The sequence below is a fragment of the Bombus terrestris genome, chromosome 2 (genome assembly GCF_910591885.1).
Source record: "Bombus terrestris chromosome 2, iyBomTerr1.2, whole genome shotgun sequence".
Lineage (NCBI taxonomy): Eukaryota > Metazoa > Arthropoda > Insecta > Hymenoptera > Apidae > Bombus > Bombus terrestris.
Window position 1 is genome coordinate 13382658 of NC_063270.1, and position 22504 is coordinate 13405161.

Here is a 22504-nt window from a genome sequence, read left to right on the forward strand (position 1 = left end):
TTATCGGGCTTCTGTCCGCGAGCGGTCTCACATCCGCTTTGATCCCGGTAGGAAATACGAGAGCGAAATACGAGAGCGGCAGAGTCTGGTTCGAGGTAGATACTCTCATAATCGTACGGCAAATAGAATTATCGCGTTGCGCGCGGCCATTCCCAACGAGCACAGCTTATACCGGGTTTCGCTCGTTTCCCCCATTATACGCGTCGTCTGCTAAATGACGCTGTACTCTGATCCACCTCCACCTCTCTTTCTCTCTTTCACTCGCCCTTCTGTCACCTCTATACCTCTCACTGTCGTTCCTCTACTCGCTATTCAGCTGGCCGTCACCTGCTGGTTTCTGGTCTCCACCACGCGAGACCATCTCTCGCCGCAACCGGCCTTCTGCTTTCAAGGTGTTCTCTCTTTTCCTTGTCAATTGCCTGACACCTAACCATCCTCGGTTATTTACTTTGTTTCGCTCAACGAATTCATCTCGTGGATTTCTTCTCTTTCAAATTTCATTCTTTGTCTGCTTCTGTCTTCCTCTCTCTTCTGCTTTTTTTATTTGTTTTTCGTGGTTGATTGATAAGATACTTAAGACTTGACTACCAAACGAATTTTGTGTATTCTGTGCATTAAAATTAATAGAATCGATCAACTTGGCGTTTTGTAAATGTTTCGATTTCATTATCTGGGTAAATGATTAATATTCAACTGCTTCGGAAATGAGTGATTCACTTTCTTAAGCAGATTAAGGAAAGGAAATTGAATATGTTAAGGAAAGATGACATTAATGGTCGTAATTTTTAAGCTAGAAATTTATCGTCATTTTAAATACTTCGATTAATCCCAACACGCCTTTGGTTACCAGTGACCATCGTGGGATCACTGTCGCGTCTAGGACCGGTTAGTTAAGTTATTAACCGGTCGTTCTTTAATTAGAAACTTCTACAGCCATGGAATTAGAAGCTGAACGTATTTTAATCCTTGACTGATTTTCAACAGCTATGAAACCACGCGTAAAGAAATTATTACGTGCGAGAGATTGGTAGGCCAAATGACCAGTTAATTTTGGCTATTTGGTAGTTGGTTAAGTGAATTTGTAGAGAAATTACGAGATGAACGATCCTTTACGTTCAGATGTTGCCAGAAGTGCCATTAGGACCAAAGACTTTGTCACAGGATTGAAACGTTAGACGATCCATCTTGAACACAATGTCGAGAGATTTTATTTTTATAGGTCACAGTGCTATTCACAGTGCCGAGCTTTCGAATACTATTTGACGATATTAAAATTCTCCTGTAGGTACTTTTTCTATAATAATATGCCGTGAATGTGGAATGCAAGTACCAACGATTCGCGTCACATTCTTTCAGTCATTCCTCCGTGAAGTCTGGATCGAACTAGATATTCACATAACTATGATCCGCCAGAATTATATTGTTGCATGAGTGCATTCGTTCAGGAGTCTCTATTATAATCGCGCGAATAATGCCGCGTGAATCCCATTCCTCTAATTCTAGCAACCGGTGCAGCTGTCTGTCGTGGCACGATACCAGCGCGCGATACCCGCTGATTTTCCACTTTAACGTTTTCCATCTAGCATTTTGAGCGCATTGTTTCATCAACAATTTAACCCTCCTAATTAACTGTTCTCGTTGCTACGTATTACGCGCGCAGTGTGTTCTAACGATAGAATAAACGAACAATCTTATTCGCCTCCTGATGCTCGAGAGAAGAGAAACAGGAACAAAAATACAAAATAGCAAAGAATGCAGAAATAACAAAATAGCAAAATAGCAAATTCTGACGAATAGGTATAGGTACATATATGTATATAGTGACTCACAAAAGTCTTTAAACTTATCGTATGTAATGTACAATGTGTAGATCGTGTGTGTTGTAGAAAAGATATTGAAATTGTATTATTGCTATAGTGAAACACGAGTATCGTGATTATACTGGAAAAAAAATTTCAAATGTGCATAAAATCTCCGAAATATTTGCTGGAAATATATATTTATTAAAAGTAATTGGTAGACACATATACAGGGTGGTTGGTAACTGGTGGTACAAGCGGAAAGAGGGTGATCCTACGCGAAAAAAGAAGTCGAAAATATAGAATAAAAATTTTTCGTTTGAGGCTTTGTTTTCGAGAAAATTGACTTTGAATTTTCGCTCGGTACGCGTGCACTTATTGTAGCCTTTCATACTTTAAAACAATCGAATACGTTAGAAAGTGTTCATAGAAATTTAATTAGAAGAGCAGAAGTACGTGTTCGGCAGAATGGGCAACATTTTCAGCAATTTTTGTAATAATAAACTTTATGATTACTTCATATTATTTCATTATGTATTCCTAATTTTTCGTTACGGCAGAAACAAACTTAAACTGCGATAATATCCATCGAGACAACGATCTACAGTGAGATCCGTTATAACGAGACGTGATAAAGTGCACGCGTACCGAGCGAAAATTCGAGTCGATTTTCTCGAAAACAAAGCCTCAAACGAAAAATTGTTATTCTATATTTTCGACTTCTTTTTTCGCGTAGAATCACCCCCTTTCCGCTTGTACCACCAGTTACCAATCACTCTGTATATACCATATGAAGAAGTAGCCATTTTAAATATGGTAATAAGTATCTAAGATGGTCCCATTTAACGAGGCTTATTAATATAACGAATAATTAACTGTTTAAATATTTTTATGATCTTTGTGAAATATATATTCGTACTAAATACCTCGTAGATTGCATGTACAACTTCAGAATTGTTTCAAGCTTTACCAAAATAACGTCGAGTCGAGTCTGATTACAGCGCTAAAGAGATTTAGAAATGTTTCGTGTAGCACACGTACCTGATATATTTGTCAAATATTCCTACAAGCGTCTGAATTCTCTCGTCAGCAACTATAGAGTCTTATGAGCATATGAGTGTCATCCTCTAAATGTTCCATTGCTTGGAACAATCAAATATATAATGACTATTATATAGACTCCTATGAGTTTATTTTGTCGAACGACAGTTCGTCAGAACACGCATATATTTTAACCATAACCTAAGACTTTACAATTTTATTTATCATTTAAAATTTTCAGCGTTACATTGTCAATAGTCTTCGAGGCAAAGACTGGTCGAAGTCTGGTACAGAACCGTCACGTATCTACGAGTCACCAATGGCGTACCGCAACAACAGCGCGCTTGAAATATTAATCCACCCACGAAGCTGAAGCAGAGAGGATCGGTACAGTGGTTGGTATCGAAAAACCAGGTTCGTAGTCTGATTCACATAGAAAATTTCAATCCATAGAGGAAGCTGGTCTCGGAGATCGCTACGGGCGAATGTTTAACGAGGGTCGTCGGAGCTCGCTGAAGCCAGAAGGCTCTGGACGCGCGAGAATTGGAGAAGAATCGGACACGTCCAACCACTGCAGAAAACGGACGACCGGAACCTCGAAAGCCGGGTATCGCGTAAATAAATAAAGTAACCGGTGCCAATGCGTGACCCCATTAGACTCCGCTTTACGGGACGTGTTCGATGCAGTTGTAACATTCCCGGAGCGTCTCTGCTCCAGACCAACGCCAACGAAATAAAACATTCACCGTTGCCCGTCTCTGTGAATCTTTTTCTTTGAAGGGACACAGGTTTCTTGAATAAAATTTGCATATGCGCCGCGTCTCAACGTCGCGATCGCGTCCGGGGACCCGGTGGCAGCGTTACCGGTTTAATTTGCGCCTTTGCCGCGACGGGACGAGTTTCCTCGGCGCAGAAAAGAGGATTAAACAGCTCTCTCTCTCTCTTTCTCCCCGATTCCGTTTGCCTCTCTTTCTCTCGTCCAGCTGCAAGGCGTTGCCAGGCAAATTAAGCGTATCAGCTCGAACAACCGAGCCGTGCACGATTAATGACGTGCTCATGGTGTAAGTGCAGGTTTTCGAATGTTTTGCTCCTTTTCCTTTTTCATTAAGAAGGAATGGCTCAACGTTAAACAGATACTGGGTACAAATGTAGTATCCAAAGACTAAGTATCAAGCTTTCACCGATGCGAAGCTAACTGGTTGCAAGTACGTATCACAGGATGACGATCGTAATACGCCGGTGGTTTTAAGTAATAATCGTATTCAAAGCGGTTATAGCAAATATGCTTTAAAACAGGTTCCCGCATCCGTTGCCGTGCATTATAAACGCGCGAGACCCGTTAAGTCGACTTTATCGTATCTCTTCTAATTGCAATCCAACGTAAGAACTGTCAATGACACGTCATAATCGACTGTTCCTTACAACTTTCAATCCCGTCTTTACTTAATACGTACTTCTATAGAAACGATCGTCGTTCTCGTCCGAGGGCAAACAGGTAAATAACCAAAGTTACGAAAGACATGGATCATTTTTGCAACATCTACTTCCAATTTTCCTAGATTCTAGCCGGACGCGGCTTGTTCGATACGCGATGCTCGAGCACGAAGAATCGGCCAACGTCGAATTAGCGACGCCACGACGGCAAACTGCAATTTGTAGTCGGCGAGGGCATTAACTGGGCGGTCGTTAAATTTGACCGGACGTCTCCTCAAGAGGATCGAAGAAACGTCGAGGGGACGCGTATTCTCTGTCGTTCACGCGCGCACGAATAAACGTGTGTAAGTAGAAAGTTGCCTCCACACACACGATGCGATTTTCTGCGTATTGGTGGAGCAGAGAGAGGGAGAGCGTGAGAGCAAGAGAGAGAGATATCTAATTGGATCGGTAAATCATCCTCTAACCAGGAGGGTGGTAGGCTAGGCACCGCCACCGGCAACCCTTTATTCTGTGTTATTACAGTCTAAAGTTACCCCGTGTAATTGTTGCTGTTTAATTGCAAACTCTAAGTCGTCGCGTTACACGTCGCGGCGCCCCGCGTATAATTGCCCTCCTCGAGTTCACCCGTCCGTTTTTTACCGACGAAATAATTGGAAACGATCCACCCTTTCTCTCTCTCTCTCTCTCTCTCTTTCTCTTTCTCTTCCCCTACCACGGGAAATATCTAAATCCGACCGAGAACGCCCGGAATCGTTTCGATCCGGGCCACGGAACGTTTGGGGCTTCGATCAAACGGGAATAATTGGCGGGATTGGCGGTACGCTAAATTACCAATGAAATCTAATCGTCGGCAATTTCGTTCGGTTAAAACGAAAGACGGTTTGTAGGTCTCGTATTCTTGAATATATACGGTTCTATTTTTCAAAGTATCGTATCGTACGTAAAAAGTACCGGGACAACGACAAGATTTTTTATGTATAAACTTAGCTTTTAAACCGAGACAAAAATTGCCAATGTGTTAAGAACGTTTTGGATTTCTCATAGATAAGCATCGTTCGGATGCGAACCGAACAAAGCTACGATGGCAAACTGTAATGGAAATTAGGTTGCTGGTTATCCAGCGTGAAAACGCGTTCGTCCAATGTTTCAAAACGAATGGTTCCGCGAAACGGGCAATCGCGGAGGCTATTGGTCCTGGGGATCCAGCGAAAAGGCTTGCAGCGAACCGCAAGAATGTCGCGTGTGTGCAACACTCTCTGGCACGGGGTGAATCACGGAGACAAAAGCAGGTTTTCGTCGATTCCGTTGAAGTCGGTTGTACCGCGATGAACGCGACACTGCTTTGGGCATGGCGGCGCGCGGCTCCGTCGCTGCCCGCTCGGCCCATTGTCGAAGACAGACAATGCCACGCGATAAAAACGTAAAATTGATGCCCTTTTGTTCGCATTGTTTGAGAAGCTGTACAACGTTTGTCGCACGCCTGGACGAGCCACTGTTATTGGCTCCAAACTACATTCTCCTGTTCCGTTTCGCCTTCTCCCTCTCGTACTCGTGCACGAGGTTCCTCTCGACCTCTCGTCGTCTCGTCCACCTCGCTCGTCGCTTTTTCTCTTTCGCGCTCTCTTACGTACAACCAGAGACCGCTGCCAACCACCCGCTTTTGCCACCCTCGAAACCTTTCATCTCGTCAATAAGTCGGCATTGTGTCTCACCACGGTTCCATAGTTTCGCCGTTTTACATTGACCGCCATTTCTATCGGAAGCTTATTCTTTTCTAGCCCCGTCCCCTTTCGTCTATATCTCTCGCGATTTCTTGTCGCCGTTGTATATCGCGGTACACGGAGTTACATGTCCCTTCTCTGTCTCCCTGCGTCTACTTCGTTTCTCTTTGTTCTGGGTATTCACCAAAGTAGCAAGCAACGTGGAAGGCACAGAATCGCGACGCACCGGCAGAGACGATGGGGGTAACGTCGCGAAATTACTCGAGCCTGGTTACCAACGGCAATAAAATTTCGCATCCGGGCAAATTACTCGCCGCACGGTCCGTTGTAATTTACGCGTCAGATGGCAGAGACCGGATGATCAACAGGAAAAGAAGAGGGGGAGGGATGGAGGATAGAGGAAGAGAAAGATCGCTTTGAGCCAAATTGCGGAACTTTAATAAAACATGATCATCGAGAGGACGAAGCGAAGGGTAATCGCGAAAGACGAGAGGCGAACAATAAACGAAGCGATTCGACCTACGTTTGAAATAAAATCTCCCGAGTGATTCAAGGATCGAACTCAGAAAGGAAAAACTCGTGCTGTGAGTTTCCACTTCGTTGTTCGACGCGCGCCACCGCATCGCCTTCCTCTCGTCGTCCATCGCGAGACGCTGAACCGGAAACGTGGCGAGATCTCGTTCGGCATTTAGCCATTGTTTCTGTCTGCCTACGCTACACGGTGCGATATGATACAAAAATGTCAGCAGTATCTGGATAATTACATAACTGGTCTCAGGGGTAGGGCCCTGACGGGGGTGGAAAGCGTCGCAGGGAATAATGCGACGAGAAGTTAGCCTCCTGCTGCGTGGAATGCCAGCGCGAGCGGAGGAAGAGGTCGCGACGGATAGAGCACAGGGTGATTTCCCAGCTGACCTGTAAAGCAACTCCCGAGCGGACTGTGTCTCTCGCAAACCGTACTCTCGCTTCTTTCTTTTCGTCCCCTGTATTTCTCTATACCCCTTCACCGTCGTACTATTTTTCTTCATCCCCAACTCTGTTCGTCTTTGTTACTTTTGCATGCGTACAGTTCCCTTTCTCTCGTCGTTTGCATCGTCGTACGGCTCGATGCAGAGAAACGTAAACGGAGATCGTAGGATGAGAAGACGGAAAGAAAAACGACGGAAAAATTGACGTTTACAGCGAAACGATATGTAAATCGAATCGATCGAAGGATTTTCTTGCGCTGAATAACTTACCGATGAGTACACTGTTGACAAGCGAAACAGTCCAGGTGATAGACGTTCGACCTCGCCTTCATAACCATCTCGAACGGCGGTATCTGTTTGTTGCAGGCCGCGCAGTGTCCCGGATTCCCGAACAGCCTGAGGTAGTCCCTCTTACAGAGGATAAGGTTGGCCCTGGTGAACAGACTAGAACCGACCTCTCCTAACCTACAGTCGCAGCACCCGCACTTCAGACAGTCCTCGTGCCAGAACAGGTCCATGGCCTTGAGGAGATACCTGAAGAACCGACCATAGTTTTCCTTCTTACCGACCAGTAACCCATCGTGCTCGAAACTGATCTTTGACCGCGGCTCTCGGAAGAAGCTTATCCTTTGACCGATTAGAAAGTTTCTCTAAATCGTCCGTTTTTATATTTTCAAGTAATTCGTCACGGTTCGTCAATCGCGTCCTTTTCTATTTTACGTTCAATTTGTCCTTTGTTTGTAGCTCATTCCATTTCGTTTCGTGAAAGAAATAAAAATAGTAATTGAAGACCGCGATCGTCTTACCTTTCCGTGATCGCTTTCCCACATCCAGCGCACTCGTGCTGCGTCGCGCCATTTTTACTCGGCTCCGACTTGCTCACGTCCATCGTCATCGTGATTTCGGCTAGAACGCCGTCTGCAACACGGAACAAGAACGTCGACTCGTTAAATCCGCGACATCGTAAATCGTGTCTCTCTGCCATTGTGCGTTCGTAACAATGAGCCCGCAGACAGCCACCGCGTAATGTACACGTACGTCGCGATAATAAGCGTCTGCTAAGTGGCCGACAACATGCAATAACGATCCACGCTAATTGGACCGGTCGTCCGACGACGCGCGCTAAATCTCCCGTACTTGCGTTTTTCGATAGATCGATTCCACTATTCCCACGAACGTCGTAAATGTATTGTCTTAATCGAAAATAATTGCATAGAATAATATGAAACATTACGTCACAGGATTTGCCAAGGATCTAAATTTCGATCGATAAGAAATCGACGTCCAGCCGAAGGATCGAGATTGAAATCCGGTGGCCGCGTTTCGCAGATCCACTGGCGGGAGCATCGATCGCGAGGAATCGTTCGTAGTTCGAATTGACGTGGCCCGGCGAGGGTGAAAAGCGCGGGTACGAGAGAGAAACACGGACAACCACATTCGCAGGAACGAACGCGTTCTAAAGGCGATCCGAGGGAAGGAGGGCGGCCGGCTAAAATGGTGAGTGGCTGCACGGCGAGGCGCGGGGGCTTAATTAATTAGCCGGATACTTTGAGTAACAATCCATTATTACATACAAACATCCTCGGCCCCGGGGCCGAGCTGTAGCTTTATGCTGCTAATTGGCCTTCTCAAAGCTTGGAGACCCGGGCACGAGTTATAAACGCCACTCCTCTAACTCGCCAGCACCCCGGCCCCATCCCTCCCCACCTTCCCTATCTTTCTCCTTCTCCTACCTTCTCTATACCCTCTTCCCTGTACCTCTCTGTCTCTCGTTTCCCTCTTCCAACAGTTTGTCCCTATTCCTCTCCCTTTCTCTTCACCGCGTCGCCACTCCTCTCTCCCGTATACGAGCGCCCGCGTGTCCTCCCCCTTTGGACCACCAGCACTCGCACATTTTGCAATACACCCATATATAACCACCCATACAGGCAGACGCAGATGCGGATACGCGAACGCGGCCACACGCATGTAAAAAGCGAGGGTGACAGAGAGTGCGGGTGGGATAGGGACGAGAGGATGGTGGGAACGAAGAGGAACAGCTCGACTCGACGATACGAGGAAGAGGAGGAATGAAGTTGGAGGGATGACGACAAAGTGGGAGGATGGTGGAAGAAAGGAGTATGGGAGATGAGGGAGAAGGAGGAGCAAGAGGAACGACGGATAGCGCTAATAACGCGCTCGTGGCGCAAAAAAAAAAAAAGGAAGGAGTATAATTGCCAGCCCTCGTGGCAGGTATTTTTCAAATAGGACCCCGTCCGTTAATTGGAGGGCAAATTAAAGAGGCGCCGCGGAGGAAAAAAACATCATCCCTCTACCGCGTATCCCCTTGGCCCCCTCTTAGCGTGCCCCGACTACGTTGGTATCCAAGAGGCACCTCGTGATTCGTCAAACGATCTGTGCGCTCCATTTTTTCTCCGGATTTCTCTCTCTCTCTCTGTCTCTTTCTCTGTCTCTGTCTCTCTCTCTCTCTGACCCTTTCCAACGACTCCTTACGCTTCTTTTTTTTTTCTCCCTATCGGACACGATATCGTCTCCCGACGATATCGAACGCGCGGATGTGAAAATCCGTGTCGCGAACACGGAATAGAAGGGAAAGAGGTATGAACGAAATTCCAGCGGCAAAGAGGAAAGAAAATTTCGCGCAGCAAGCCGACAGCCCGCGATCACCCGGAAGAATCGTAACCGGAGTAAAACGCAACATAGTATGTTGCGTTTACATATGTGTGTGTGATACATAGTATAACACCGTCGGTATATCGATACGGAAATCTCCCTAAGCGGAAGCAAGTTGCGCGTGCCGATCGAACTTCTCACGGATGTACAGTTATTTGTCAGGCATGCGCAGTATTTAATACCGTCACGCAGTATCCGTTATCGAAACCCCGGGTTCGATGATACGCTAGATAAAATGAAACTAGTTCTGTCAATTTACCGTCCCATTATTTCGCGACAATGCACAATGAGTGTATCGGCAACCGACTGACCGCACCGTCCGGACGACGCTCGACGTTTCTGATATATACGAGATCTCACAGTCTGGCAGAGAGTGAGAAAACTCTCTCTGTGAGATGCGTACCGCCGTTGATCGACCGCGTAAAATCGTTCTCGCGCAAGAAACGACGCAAAGGGTACTGCCGCCTTCGGACGTAACGCAATCGTAAAGTGAAAAGTTGATTTATGGAGGGGACGTGTATGGAGGTACCGGTGATTCTGGATGCGATACAATATCCCATCGTTTCCGCACTGACTGTCTTTCGTGGCCGGAGAAATGGAGCGAGCCGCGCGACAAGGGGTGGAAAACCGGACGCGACGATCGACGAATCGGCGCGACGGATACAACTTTTTATTCGCTCGATATATAAGGAGGCACCCTCGCGAGATTACGAAACTGCCCTAACAGCAATATGGGATAACACGGCGGGGCTGTGCCTCGTGCGTCCCCACTGCCATTGCCATCCTTGAGATACGCGCTGTCGCTACGGACACACGGGGCTACCGTCTGGTTTAATAAAAATGTCAAATATAAAGTAGCCAGCGGGGACGGACGTTTAGGAAATAAATAAATGTAAAAGAAACGGTTGAAGGAAGAAGGAAGGAACGGTTTTGTAGCACGGAGCCGCGCGGGTAGGGTGGAAAAGTATTATTCCATAGAACGAAACGAATTTGTCCGTTGTATAATAAGCGAGAGAGTGGGCGTCGTATAATATGCCAAGGGTTGGAAATGGACTATAGCGTGGCTTGAAATGTACGTTTCATCTATGAAATTAATTTAAAAACCGAAGTAAAATCCAATGATTTTGTTACAGGATCACAGGATCACCTGATGGTATCTCTCTCTCTCTCTCTCTCTCTCTGTCTCTCTCGTTTCGTATTATGTGTCCTGAAATACTGATGCGTAATTGAGAATAGCGCGCGCGCATCGAGGAAACCTGTTTAATTGCGTTTAACATTGAATTAATTAAACGAGTAATTTCACGCGTATCCCTTATCCGGTTCCGCGAAACCAGTCGATCAAATGTAAATATACAACTTGTACGTTCCATCGAATCTTTCGAAAGAGGTTGCAAAATATAATCAGAAGAACGTATAAGAGAATATGATATAATACAAAGAATGGAAAACAAAGAGAAAAGATATAGAAGCAGACCAATGAGGAAAAAGACAGGAAGTAATGATTGTGCGTATAAGAGGTAGGCGAAATCAGAACGCACCCTCATCCTCGTCGAGTCACGTTCCGCATCTTGCCGCGTGTCCTTCGAGCCGTGGATCGAGCCGTGGGTAGCGAGACGAGCGAGTACGGTGCGTCGCGACGTCGTGGAGAGGGTATACGAAACCACGTTGAACAGGGTTGGGAGTAGAACGCAGGATAGGGCAAAGTACAGGGCACGAGGCGGTGCATAACACGAGGCGGCAGGCACGACTGCAATTTCGGGGTTTAATAATGATCCCAGCCGACGGCTCAAGGCTGTATCCCGTGTCATTATACTGTGAAGTGGAGAGGCTGCTAATTAGTCATTAGCGTAGGAAAAAGACACCTTCAACAGGCTTGGTAGGTACAGGACGGGCAGCAACCCCATCCGACGGACGGTGGTGCATAGGTACGGCAAACTTGAGCAAACAGGGTGTAGCTTCTAGCCTACGTCTAATTGGACCCTAGCGACGTAAGTTCTACTAATTGAGACCAGGCCTGTAACTATCAGCCGCGCGACAAGGGCCTTCGTAAATTCGCCGAGGATCGACGGTGAATACGTGTGTCTATGTGTCGAGTATACACACACGCACACACGCACACAGAGAGAGAAGCGCGCATATACTTATACCTATTCGTTCCAACACGCAAACGTGCCAGATCCCGAGACGCACACGTTTGTTGTTTCGTCTGGTCTTGGAACGTTGAACTTTCACGCGGGAAAAAATCTGTATCGCGCATTTCTTGAATCTGTGAAAAGGAGGAAACACGGTGAAGAAGCGAGATAAGGAGGACGAGGTGAGAAAAGATATTTAATTGAGAAACCTAACGTACATATTTGACTGGTAGGCGGGTAAGTAGGATTACACAGAGGGAGCCGAAATTTTTCTTAAGATAAGTATTTCATAAACGTCCGCCCGGCCGTGTACCACTAATTTGCATCGTGTATCTATGCATATATTTCATGGTCTAGGAGTTATTAGTCTCGCTCCAGTAAGCGCGATACAGTTTGCAACCTATGACTAATTGGAAGTCGGTAACGTAGCTGCAAGTTTCGCTAATTGAGACGACCAGTTTAGTAACTACTAGAGAGCGCACGAAGGGCGTTCTCAGGGAAAGGAAATTTCTCAAGGAGAATTCGAATCAACCGGCGAGCCTTAATTTCGCCCCGGCTACACCACCCTCTTCCCCTTACGTTCCTCTTTACTAGTCCCAACCAGTACCATCGCCCCGACACACCGCTACTTTCGTTTGCCATCGTGCGCGAGATTAACGTTTAATTAAGCATTGGCGCTTAACTACAGGGCCCGGCGTTGATTTCACGAGTCATAGTTTCCGGTGATATAAAACGAAATCGCCGGTTGATACGCCACTTTCCAACTGACTCGTCCAATTAACCAGCCTGCCGGAATGACGCGTTTAATCATCGCAATTATGGACGCGCCATCTCGAAATTCCACTCGGCTCCGTTTTTCCGGGAAATTCGCGCGAAGACAAGATCGTTTGCCGCGTGATCCGACCGCCACGAATCGGTCCTTGATCTTTTAACGACGTTTCCCCGAGGGCTGGGAGGAAAAGAGAGAGAGAGGGAGAGAGAGAGAGAGAGAGAGCGGCGGAAATAACGCGGACGTGGCGAACGAAAAGGGAACGAGAAGAGAAGTAGGATAACAAACGCAATCGCGTTCGGTGCTCGACCAGCCGAGCTTTCTAAGAAAGGCCCTCGAAATTCGAACGACACGATAACGACGACCCCGCCTCGTCCTCGCGGTCGAATCCTCCAGCTATATCAGAAGACATATACATTTCACAGCGGTCGCATAACGAATCCACCAGGGAGAAGAGAGCAGGTAGCCAAAGGATGAAGTTAAGAAGGAGACAGAGGGAGGAAGTAGAGGACGAAGCTGCGAGAGGTGAATGGAGTGGAAGAGAGAGAACGTGCCTGATAGAACAGTGACTGAGGAAGATGGAGGTTTGACGATGCAAGGGAGGAGAGGCAGGAAGGTAGGTAGAGCCAAATTTTAATTTCACCCCTAACAAGGGATGGTACGGAATAGGGTGCTCCTCGGCCCCTTCAGGACCATGCTATTCCATCCTTCAGAATCATTATATCGCCAATTAGAAGATAGCGGAGCTCGCCGACGCCTAACAAGCTTCCTGGGGAGACAGATCTACTCCCGATCTTACCGTTATACGCGCTGGCAACCGTACCGCTGGTGCTGTCTTCGTAGCGAGAGCTCGTTATAAAATATTCTTCTAGCTGTTCTCTGTCTTTCTCTCGTTTACACTCCGTCACGAGATTCCTACTCGCTCCGTTTTTCCTCGCTCTATGTCGTATCACCGCGTCCAGATATTTTCGAAGCTTCGCGCTAATTAGCTGGTAACTACGCTAACGATTATTGCCGCGGTTTTAACCACGGAATTTCGTCTCCTGTTTCATCGCGACGTTTCACTATTCGATCAGTCTCTATCGTATTAAACAAAAATCCCAAACGACGATAAAACTGGAATCGGACGAAAGAGAAGAGAGAGAGTCGCGTAAAAGGACGAGACGAGACCGAGATAATAGTATAATCCGTGCGTTGACTTTGAATTCCTCGAACGTTACTTCTCCCACCGAGTTTATTTCCCACGTTTCCCGCTTGCTCGCTGAAAATGTAAAACGCGCATCAATACGAAACGTTTCCCGTCTGACGCGGCTCCCATTAAACCGTCCTCGAAGAAACAAGGTTCGCGCAATACCACCGCTAGCCCTCGCGACGACGTGTCGAAGAAACGACAGGCTCGAGGTTGGCTGGAAAAGCGAAACAGAATTGTTCGATGGTATACGAAGGATATAGGGATAGAGATGGTAGGCGTATGCACGCGGTTGTCTTCGTGGATAGGGGGGAAAACGGAATTCAATTTAAACTTATTTTTGTCCCTGCCACATCCGAAATGATAAATTTAAATCGAGGAATAAAATATAAAATTGCTTCTGCCACCCGATCATCGATGGCCCTGAGCATTAACCATTCTTTATTCTACGTAGATATTTACCCCGCACGCCGGAACGATCTTTTTAAGCTCGAGAGAATCTTGTACGAAAAATTCTCGTTGCCACGAAAAGAATGAAAATGCCGAAATACCACTCCTTATACGCTCGAACAATTACAATGATCGTTTTCGAACAGGTGTGTACTGTTATTATTGTTATTATTATTATTAGATGTGAGCTCAATAACCCTCCGGGTGGATTACATACCAGTGCAATGTTTATTTTTGCTACGTTTATATTTGCGCTACAAAATAACCGTTCCAAATATTCCGTTCGCGTGGGTGAATAGCCGACTAGACGATACAGAGACGCGTGTTTCGAATTTCGCGATCGCCATTATCGCGCCACGCGGCCAAGATACCCACACATATTTATTAATAAGGTTTCTCTATTGTCGACCGAAGGAACATTCATTTAGCGCGATGGGGCAGGGTCGCGCGCGCACTCACGTTCCCGCCAGTAATTAATAGTCGATGCCGCGATAAAACGCAAAATTAATTACGTCGTACGGTGAAGAATAGCACAGCGCCACCCGCCAAGGTTTACAGCGATCGCGTCTGCGTAATCTCTGCGATCGTCGAGCCAATATCACCGTTCAAATTCCTCCCGTTGACAGCCACGATGTTTATCTTTTCGTTAAACAATTACCAGTGATTTATTCGAAACGTGAAATTTCTCTCGAATTTCGATCCGGTACAAACGACGGGAGGATGAAACCATTGAGATCGGATTAGACGATCGCCGAAAAGATTCCGGGATAGCGAGCGAACGATCGAAATCACCGGGACGACAAGAGAATCCGATAGGTCGGTGCCGATCGAAACAGTTACCACTCGAAATCCGTCCCTTTTCTATTTCGTCGACCCCCGCTAATCGGAACGACGAGAATGTTACGGAAGAAAGTTCGCGTACGCGTTTCCAAGTGCTCCGGAGTCGAGGTAAAATCGACGCGGCGAACGCGATACACTTTTCTCGGTAGGCAATATTCATAAATCACTCTACAGCCCACCCCGGGCATTCTCCTACCCCTCTTATATACGCTTAGAATAAGCACCCCTTTTCCTGATAGAGGGATGCAGCGCCGGGGTCAACTCCCTTCTCCGTCCATCCTCTTCCAGCCAAAGAAAGGCCGAGCAACCGAAGAGAGATAGAACCGACGACTCTTTCTGGCGGAAAAAGGAAACTCTACGGATAGAAAGAGAGAAGAAAGGCTACGGCACTGTGTAGCCGAAGACGGTGTTACTTGGTGCTACGGGACTCGCTGAGAGTGGGTGGTCTCAGATTCTATTAAGATCTCAGTAAGTCTTGTTACACGGAGAGGCCACGCCGCAAATCTCGCAATAAAACAGCCACCGGTATAACACCGATTCGAGGGACCGTCTCGAACGAGTAGAGGCTGGATCTCTCGTTGGTTCCTTTGCTGAGTGCCTAGTGTGGCGTCGACGGTGCCGACGTTGTCTGCAACGTCGCCGTCTCCTCGAATACCCGTTGCCAAACACCCGCACCAGGGGGTCCATTCTCCGCGTGGATGCGGCACGTACACGAGAATCGGAAACGGAAGTTTCGGTTAATCCGGGCAGAAAGCTGCGGCTAACGGTTATCCCATCCCTTCCTCCCGAACCGCTTTAAATCGCTCGCTCTTTGATCTAAATAACTCACGGGCCAACTTTTGTTCGATCTTTTGGAAATCTATCACGCGACATAGGGCACCCATCTCTCGTATGCAAATGTGTAAGATGATTGTAGAAGTTGGATAAGTTTAATCTTATTAAACGGCGGATGAAAGAATGTTTGGAGATAAGCAATATGGGGAAACAATAATTTTGGAAAACGAAACTGTAATATTATGCAAAGTCGATGAATAGATATAATAGGTATCTTAAAAATTGTTTTCAACGATTTGATAAAATATATCTAATACAGATGTTATCAACGCTCGTACACGCATGTGGGAATTTTAAACTTTGTTTTGTCTACCATTGTATAATACTCTTCGATCTTGGTGTCCCGGCGTTCCTTTACCTTGATATGCGAGTCGGTGAACGTGAGATAGAAATCATACATGGGTGCGTTTTTTACGATTAACCGAAGTATGAGACATTCTTGGAATATCTGAATTTTAAAGCGACAGATCAATTTGATAATCTCTGCAGAAGAATCGAAGTCAGACTCGAGATAAGACGCAACGAATAACTCATTTTCGTTGGATCAGAAGCAAAATCCACGTCACGAGATTGATTCGACGTAACAAAACAACGGATTAAGAAGGAACGATTCGTGTCCAAGGGTTGACGAAACACGAAGAGAATTTCAAGTAAGCCATCGAACCGATTTCTCGTGTACAAAAGGAGCGAACCGTTCGACTTGTATTCCGTATTCCGCGCTCCATCCTCGATAAAAGACTTTACTATCCGCCGCAAGAATAATCCTGGACAAATAACGCGGAACTGTATAAGCGAGACAATAGAAGCTTAAAAGGTAAATATGAAGATCGATGACGCGAGCGCAGGAAGCAGCGGCGAGGCAAGAATCGTGCGCTGAAGAGGATCGAACGCGAGCCAGGCGGAAGGGGAGGGTCGGCCTCCGGGCAAGGGTCCGAAATCAATCAAAACATTAATTGAAAGAGCCGAGAAGACAACGGCGCCCGTTCGGCTAAGGCGGTAGCTACGGATAGTCTTGATAATCGAAAGATATCCTGGCCAATAGACGGCACCGCCCGACCAACGACTACCAGAAAGCGAGAGAGAGAGTACGAAGAATCGAGAGTGAGGGTGGATAGAAAGAAACAAGGACGGACAAACACAGAGATAGGTAGAGCAAGTATCAGAGAGTCGAGCAAGAGGATGGAACTTTCTTCCTTGTTCGTTTGTGTTCGAGATCAGTCGAGGAAGGAATCGGGGAAGGGGAAAGAAAATTCGCGGCACGAAGAGAGACGGTAGAGCCGCGCGACGACCGATAGCGAACAGCCGTGTCGAGGCGATGCGGGAGAGGAACGTTTAACAAAGGGAACAAAGTCTTTTTAACTCGTTGACACGAAACAAGCCGTAGTTGTTTGCGCTTTAGGACACAGATGCTCGTCTATCCCGCGAATCGCAACGACGTGAAGCGTTACAGAGATGTAGATTTTATATGCGTCGCGCGACGACGATCGCGTACGATCGGATGGTAAACCCTGAGAGAGAACCAAGGCAGAAGCAGAAAAATTGTTTACCGGCCTGGTAAACTCGATCATTCTGGTTAGTTGATTCGATTCGTTCGTAATGTACCGCAACCGCTGCTAATAGTACACGGACAGTTAATGAACGCGATCTCTATTCAATTGTGGACTGGCGTTATTAGTAGAAGCGAGCGTAGCCGCTTTATTAATTAATGAATCGATTTTAGTCGGTGGCCGGTTAATTATTCAACGTCGGTCGGCATCGGTGCAACTGCAAATGGTTCTTTAATGATCAGGGGAACACAGCGATATTGCGCGTTGCCACCGACCGCTCTCTTCCTTCTATTCCGTACCGTTGTATCCCATTCCACCTCCGTTTTGTTACCGTTCTGTCCGTGTGGATCGGATCCATCGCGCGTTGCGTCCTGGCTTTACGTTCGATCGAACTTCGAGGACGCGAATCGTCACCGGAAATCATCACCGTTCATCGCAACGATCTCTCGAGTATCGATCAACGTTGTCGAAATTCGCGTAATCCACCGATTACTTTATCGGATTTCAAACGGCCGGTTGGAGAACAGAACGAATTAAAGTTTCAGTTAATTATATTCGCGTTCGCGTGCGGCAACAGACCACCCCCACTCTACCCGTAGCGAAGGTAAGGTGGCAGGCGGAAAATTCGACCGGTCGCGGAGGCGGTTAGCCTCCGTAGAAGATTCTGGAGAAACGATGAAGCAGGAAATCATGCGGATTGCGGAGAGATACTCGAGCCTTGTCTAAAAAATGTTGTAAATGGAATATCGGGGGCCGACGCCCAGAAGGACGCGGCACTGCCACCTGGCGGAGTGCCCAAGGACCCACGGGAAGCTTCAATCGCCGTAAAAGCAACGCCTCTGGATAGGGATGGGGAGCGAGGGAAAAGGGTGTGGGGTTAGAAGTTAACTTAGAAGTTCGCGGTGAATCGCGTGGGTGGGACGAGGACGATGAGAGCGGACGTTCCCTCGGAACTAGTGAGAGAGAGACAGAAATGTTTGAACGATAAAGAGAGAGAGAGAGGAAGCGAGAGACGATAGAAGAGGAAAGGATAGCGTACGATGGTCAGTCCCGGAGATACACGTTCGACCGGTGCACCCGACTTAAGAGGATTACATTTGATATTTCGATCGGGCAAAGTGGCTTTTTATTGGACATTCGCCTCGGAATTATCGCTGACGCGTGTCGAAAGACATTACGCGTGGCCGGCATTATTAAATTATATCGCAACTGACGGTCCCCTATAATTTCCTTGGTATCGCCGACAAATATCTCCTGCGAAAACGCATCACGCTGTCACGAAACGATCGGAAGAGATCGCCCTTGAAGATGTTCGGTTGTTTTTGCAAAAACAACATTCGATCGTGTTCAACGCGTAATGAACGGGAGCGGGGGCGGGGAGAACGAAAAAGAACTGGAATAGGAGAGGAAAAAAGAAAAGAATCGAAAGAGCGTTAATTGCTGCATTATTGTGGTTCGGTGCGTAAGCACCGGTACAGAAACGTTTCAGATTCAATGCGAGCGGTGTACAAAAGGAACGAAAACACGAAGCAACAGACAATTGCTGTGAATCGTGCCACGTCTCTAGGCTGCAACGATGAAACGTTGTTACATACAATCGCGTCGTGGCTGCTGTTGGTGGTACAGCAGCAACAACATCGATGCGGCGCGACACGAGGCGTGGCGTCACGGTCATACTTCTGCTTTTAGCCGGAGCTAATTAGCTGCACCAATTTGTCGGTGTAAAATAAACGTTTGCCTCGCACGACCGTCTCCCTCGCTCCAGTTTTCTCAATTTATTTGTGAGTTGTGTGGGGACCGGGGCAACGTCTTCGAACGTATACGTACACACAGACGATTGGAGTCTGACTGTGCATCACCCAAATGCCTCCTTTACCTCCGCCTCCGCCTCACAACCTCTGACAGCCCCCTGGCCTCCCTTCTCCTCCCTCGTTCGTCTACCGCGGACTTCAAACGAAATAATTAAGTCACTCCGTTCGGGAGGGCGACTAACGAGACCGCCGCCGCTACTAAAACTGGCGCCAATTATTGAAATTCAAACGACCGGATACCCTCGCGTCTCTGCCCGGTCGGGACGGCCAACGGACAGCCCCTTAGATATCCGGTGGCAATGGATCGTGGCCGAGCGTTCTGGAAGAGGGACAAAGACCAACGGAAGATATAGAGTGGAAATAGATAGATAAGAGATTCGATTACGTAACTTCCAACATGGATGATTGAGTAAGCGTATATTAAGTATAAGATAAAAGAAAACGCGTTAATTTTACTTGTGAAAGTAATTACATCGCGGGATTTTAATTTCAGAATCGATCGTACACGATTCAGCTTAAGTCGTGAATAGTATTCTCATGAATGAAATTTTTTGTCTACAGTTGGGACGTGTGAGGAGGATAAACATCGGTTGCGAGACGTGTCGAAGTCAATTAAACCGAACGACCGGTGTCCCATTCGTAATAACAGGGGTATTGTGTTATGAACGCGTCGAAACGTCGCGACTCGCACGGTAATTCCGGTCGTTGATTGAAAAAAGTCTCCTGTTGCCGCGAGTCAACTGTAATCGAGCGCCACCTTACGCTGAGAAAGTAAGCGTAGCAATGTGTCAGCATTTGACGGGATGCAGATTAAGCTCGCTTCTAAGGAATCGGTATTGCTAACGGCAACCATACGAACGCATTACGTTCGATGCCACCGGCGACAAAGACTAGTGCTCTTGAACCAAGACAGCGTCGATGACTAAACATCATGGTGAAGCACACGAATCAGGGCAAAAAAAAATATCGGGAGCGATAATAGCCAACTATTCACCCGGTCTAACGCGCAATATCGTGGCAGCGTGTAATTTTCATCTTTCATTTGTCTCTCAACCGTTTTTTTCATTTCCCACCATTCGCATGCAAAGCGGATTACGCGGAATTTTATAACAATTTTCGAACGACGCGGATTGAGCGGGAACAAGCGCGAGCGCGCGCACGTTAATCGCACCACTATGGAAAGGGCAAATGCGGTTTTCACCGGAAGCCCCTGTTAAATTGAACGTGTGATCGCGGCCGGACTGGACTGGCCGAGTGGAACTAGTGAAATTTGAATTACACACCGCATTTCCAATTCCTCTCTGGCGTTTCGTTTTTATCACTCCAATTAGCGATTACATTAAAAATAGAAAGCCACGAGAAAGAGAAGAAATACTAGTGCATCAAGTGTTACTAGAAATTAACATCGTACAACGTATAGCAATAATTTATTAAAATATTTGCAGACTTACCTAACAGAGTTCGAATCTCGAGCCAGTTTCCACGAGTACCTTGTGCCGAGCACGGTTCTCCAGATTCCCTCCGTCACGTGACACTACACCAGCTGCACAGAACAACGTTCACTATTTATCATTCGCCTCTCCATGAAACATCGAAACATTTATTTCAAGGTATGGAATTCGCTCGAATATACGGATCTTCGAAGATCTTTTCGACCGTGATCGCGATCCTGTTTATTTTACCGCGGAACGAGACATCCCGCGTCCTTTAAACACGACAAACGGAAGATCTAGAAACGGACGACAAGAGTCACGAAACCGCCCGCTCGGCGGTCAGTTGTAAACTACCGAGCACCGCGTGCGACCGCGGCATGCCACCGAAAGTGATAAATCCCCACTTCTACCGCCGCTCGCCCCTCCAACCGCCCCACTCTCGTGCTTCTACCCCCACCCGTGTATTAAATTTCCACCCCTACGCCGCTGTTGCCACCTTCCCCGCCACTGACGATCTCCCCACTCCGCATCAGTCGGACTCGACCGTCATCGCACCCGTATCCAAACCCGAGGAACTCGCGCGAGCCGAAACCCGTATTTGCACCCGCCATCAAACGCAACCCGCACTCGCTGCCCCACTCCGCGGCCGCCTATCATCGAACCATTTACGCTGCCGCGCAGTTTAACTGCTACTCGAGCGAAATTCTCAGCAACGAAGAGCAGGGTCCGCATTTCAAGCCGATTAAGACGACGATCAAAGCGCCAAAGTCATATCGGTTCGGAATATGTTGCCACGAGTCGAGTGCGCGGATTTGATTGGAAAAGAGAAGAAAAATAAGCGGATCATAACGGAGGTCTTTTTTTAAAAGGTCGATCGACGATTCGACATTTGACTTGCATATTTGATGTACGCTAATTAAAGGCCGGAATAACGAAGTCGATAGATGCCGGTCGTTGGACCTGCAAAAGAGAAACCTTGGTGGAAACGTTTCTATGATGCGCGATTTAATAACCACGCGGGTATCGCTCGTAGGAACAGAAGTCTCTAATTACCGTTCTTTCGAGGATAAACCGACGAAGGAATCGCTTTGTATCGCTGATGGAAGTGTGCGCATACAGAACTAAGCGTACAGGCTAAAGAAAAAGAGAACGATAACAGGGGTGCAGAAAGAGAGTGATGGTGAAGCGAAAGAAAGAGAGAGAGAGATAGAGAGGGAAGATTGTGTGGTGGATCGGAACCCGAGTCGAGAAATAGCAACGGAGGATTAACCACCGAAGCGGCGTGCTCGCATCGTAGAATTCCACCCCTAAAATCACCCCTACGAAACCCTACCATTCCTCGACGCGAGCCGAACGCAGGGATGGCATCCCTACTATATGTCCGGTTCTCCCGGCGGGAGACGCGTCTACCACCCCTACGAGGCCACACCTCCCATTACAAAAATTACACTGGTCGCTGATTTAGTGTTCTGCGCCGGTTCTTGGGGGTGTCCGCGGGGCAAAGCGAGGAACAGAGGCTCGGGAGCTGCCGTGGCGCGCGAGGGTACCTCGTGAGTTAGGGTGGGGACGTAAGTAATGAAAGGGTTGCCGCCGGCTCCGAGAATCACGGAATCATTCGCCAGATTAAATTAGAAAGGCTACGACCTTTTTTCCACTCCCATACTATCCACACCTATGAGCTACCCTGCGAAATGGATTAGGCCATGTTTACTACCGCTATCGACGATGGTCTCTTTTAATTACCAGCTGATTTATGACTGGTCTCTGATTAAATCAGGGAGAAGAGTGGATTACATACTCCCGCGAAATGACATTTCTCTGAAACTTGTTCGACTCGACGTTATACTTTTCTCCGTTCCG

The 22504-nt window shown here is 47.2% G+C and overlaps 1 protein-coding gene and 1 long non-coding RNA gene across 6 annotated transcripts in view; one reads left to right on the forward strand and one right to left on the reverse strand.

Annotated features, from left to right (window-relative positions):
* Positions 1 to 3680, forward strand: part of LOC110119929 — a 128357-nt gene extending 124677 nt beyond the window's left edge. Inside the window, exons 2-3 of the long non-coding RNA XR_002308449.2 lie at positions 3082 to 3235; positions 3294 to 3680. This is a non-coding gene — a long non-coding RNA (uncharacterized LOC110119929). The remainder of the gene's footprint in view (positions 1 to 3081; positions 3236 to 3293) is intronic.
* The window catches only part of LOC100644996 (LIM domain only protein 3), a 69393-nt gene that overhangs the window by 3689 nt on the left and 43200 nt on the right, over positions 1 to 22504 (reverse strand). For 3 of the 5 annotated variants that reach the window (XM_048414467.1, XM_012319668.3, XM_020866884.2), the window contains 3 exons: positions 20663 to 20754; positions 7773 to 7884; positions 7237 to 7500 (listed from right to left, as the gene is read on the reverse strand). In XM_048414467.1, the coding sequence (XP_048270424.1) occupies positions 7237 to 7500; positions 7773 to 7861 (353 nt within the window). In that variant the 5' untranslated portion in view covers positions 7862 to 7884; positions 20663 to 20754. Of the gene's footprint in view, positions 1 to 7236; positions 7501 to 7772; positions 7885 to 20662; positions 21006 to 22504 lie in introns of those variants that run through there. The other 2 variants (XM_048414468.1, XM_048414469.1) reach the window with 1 other exon arrangement.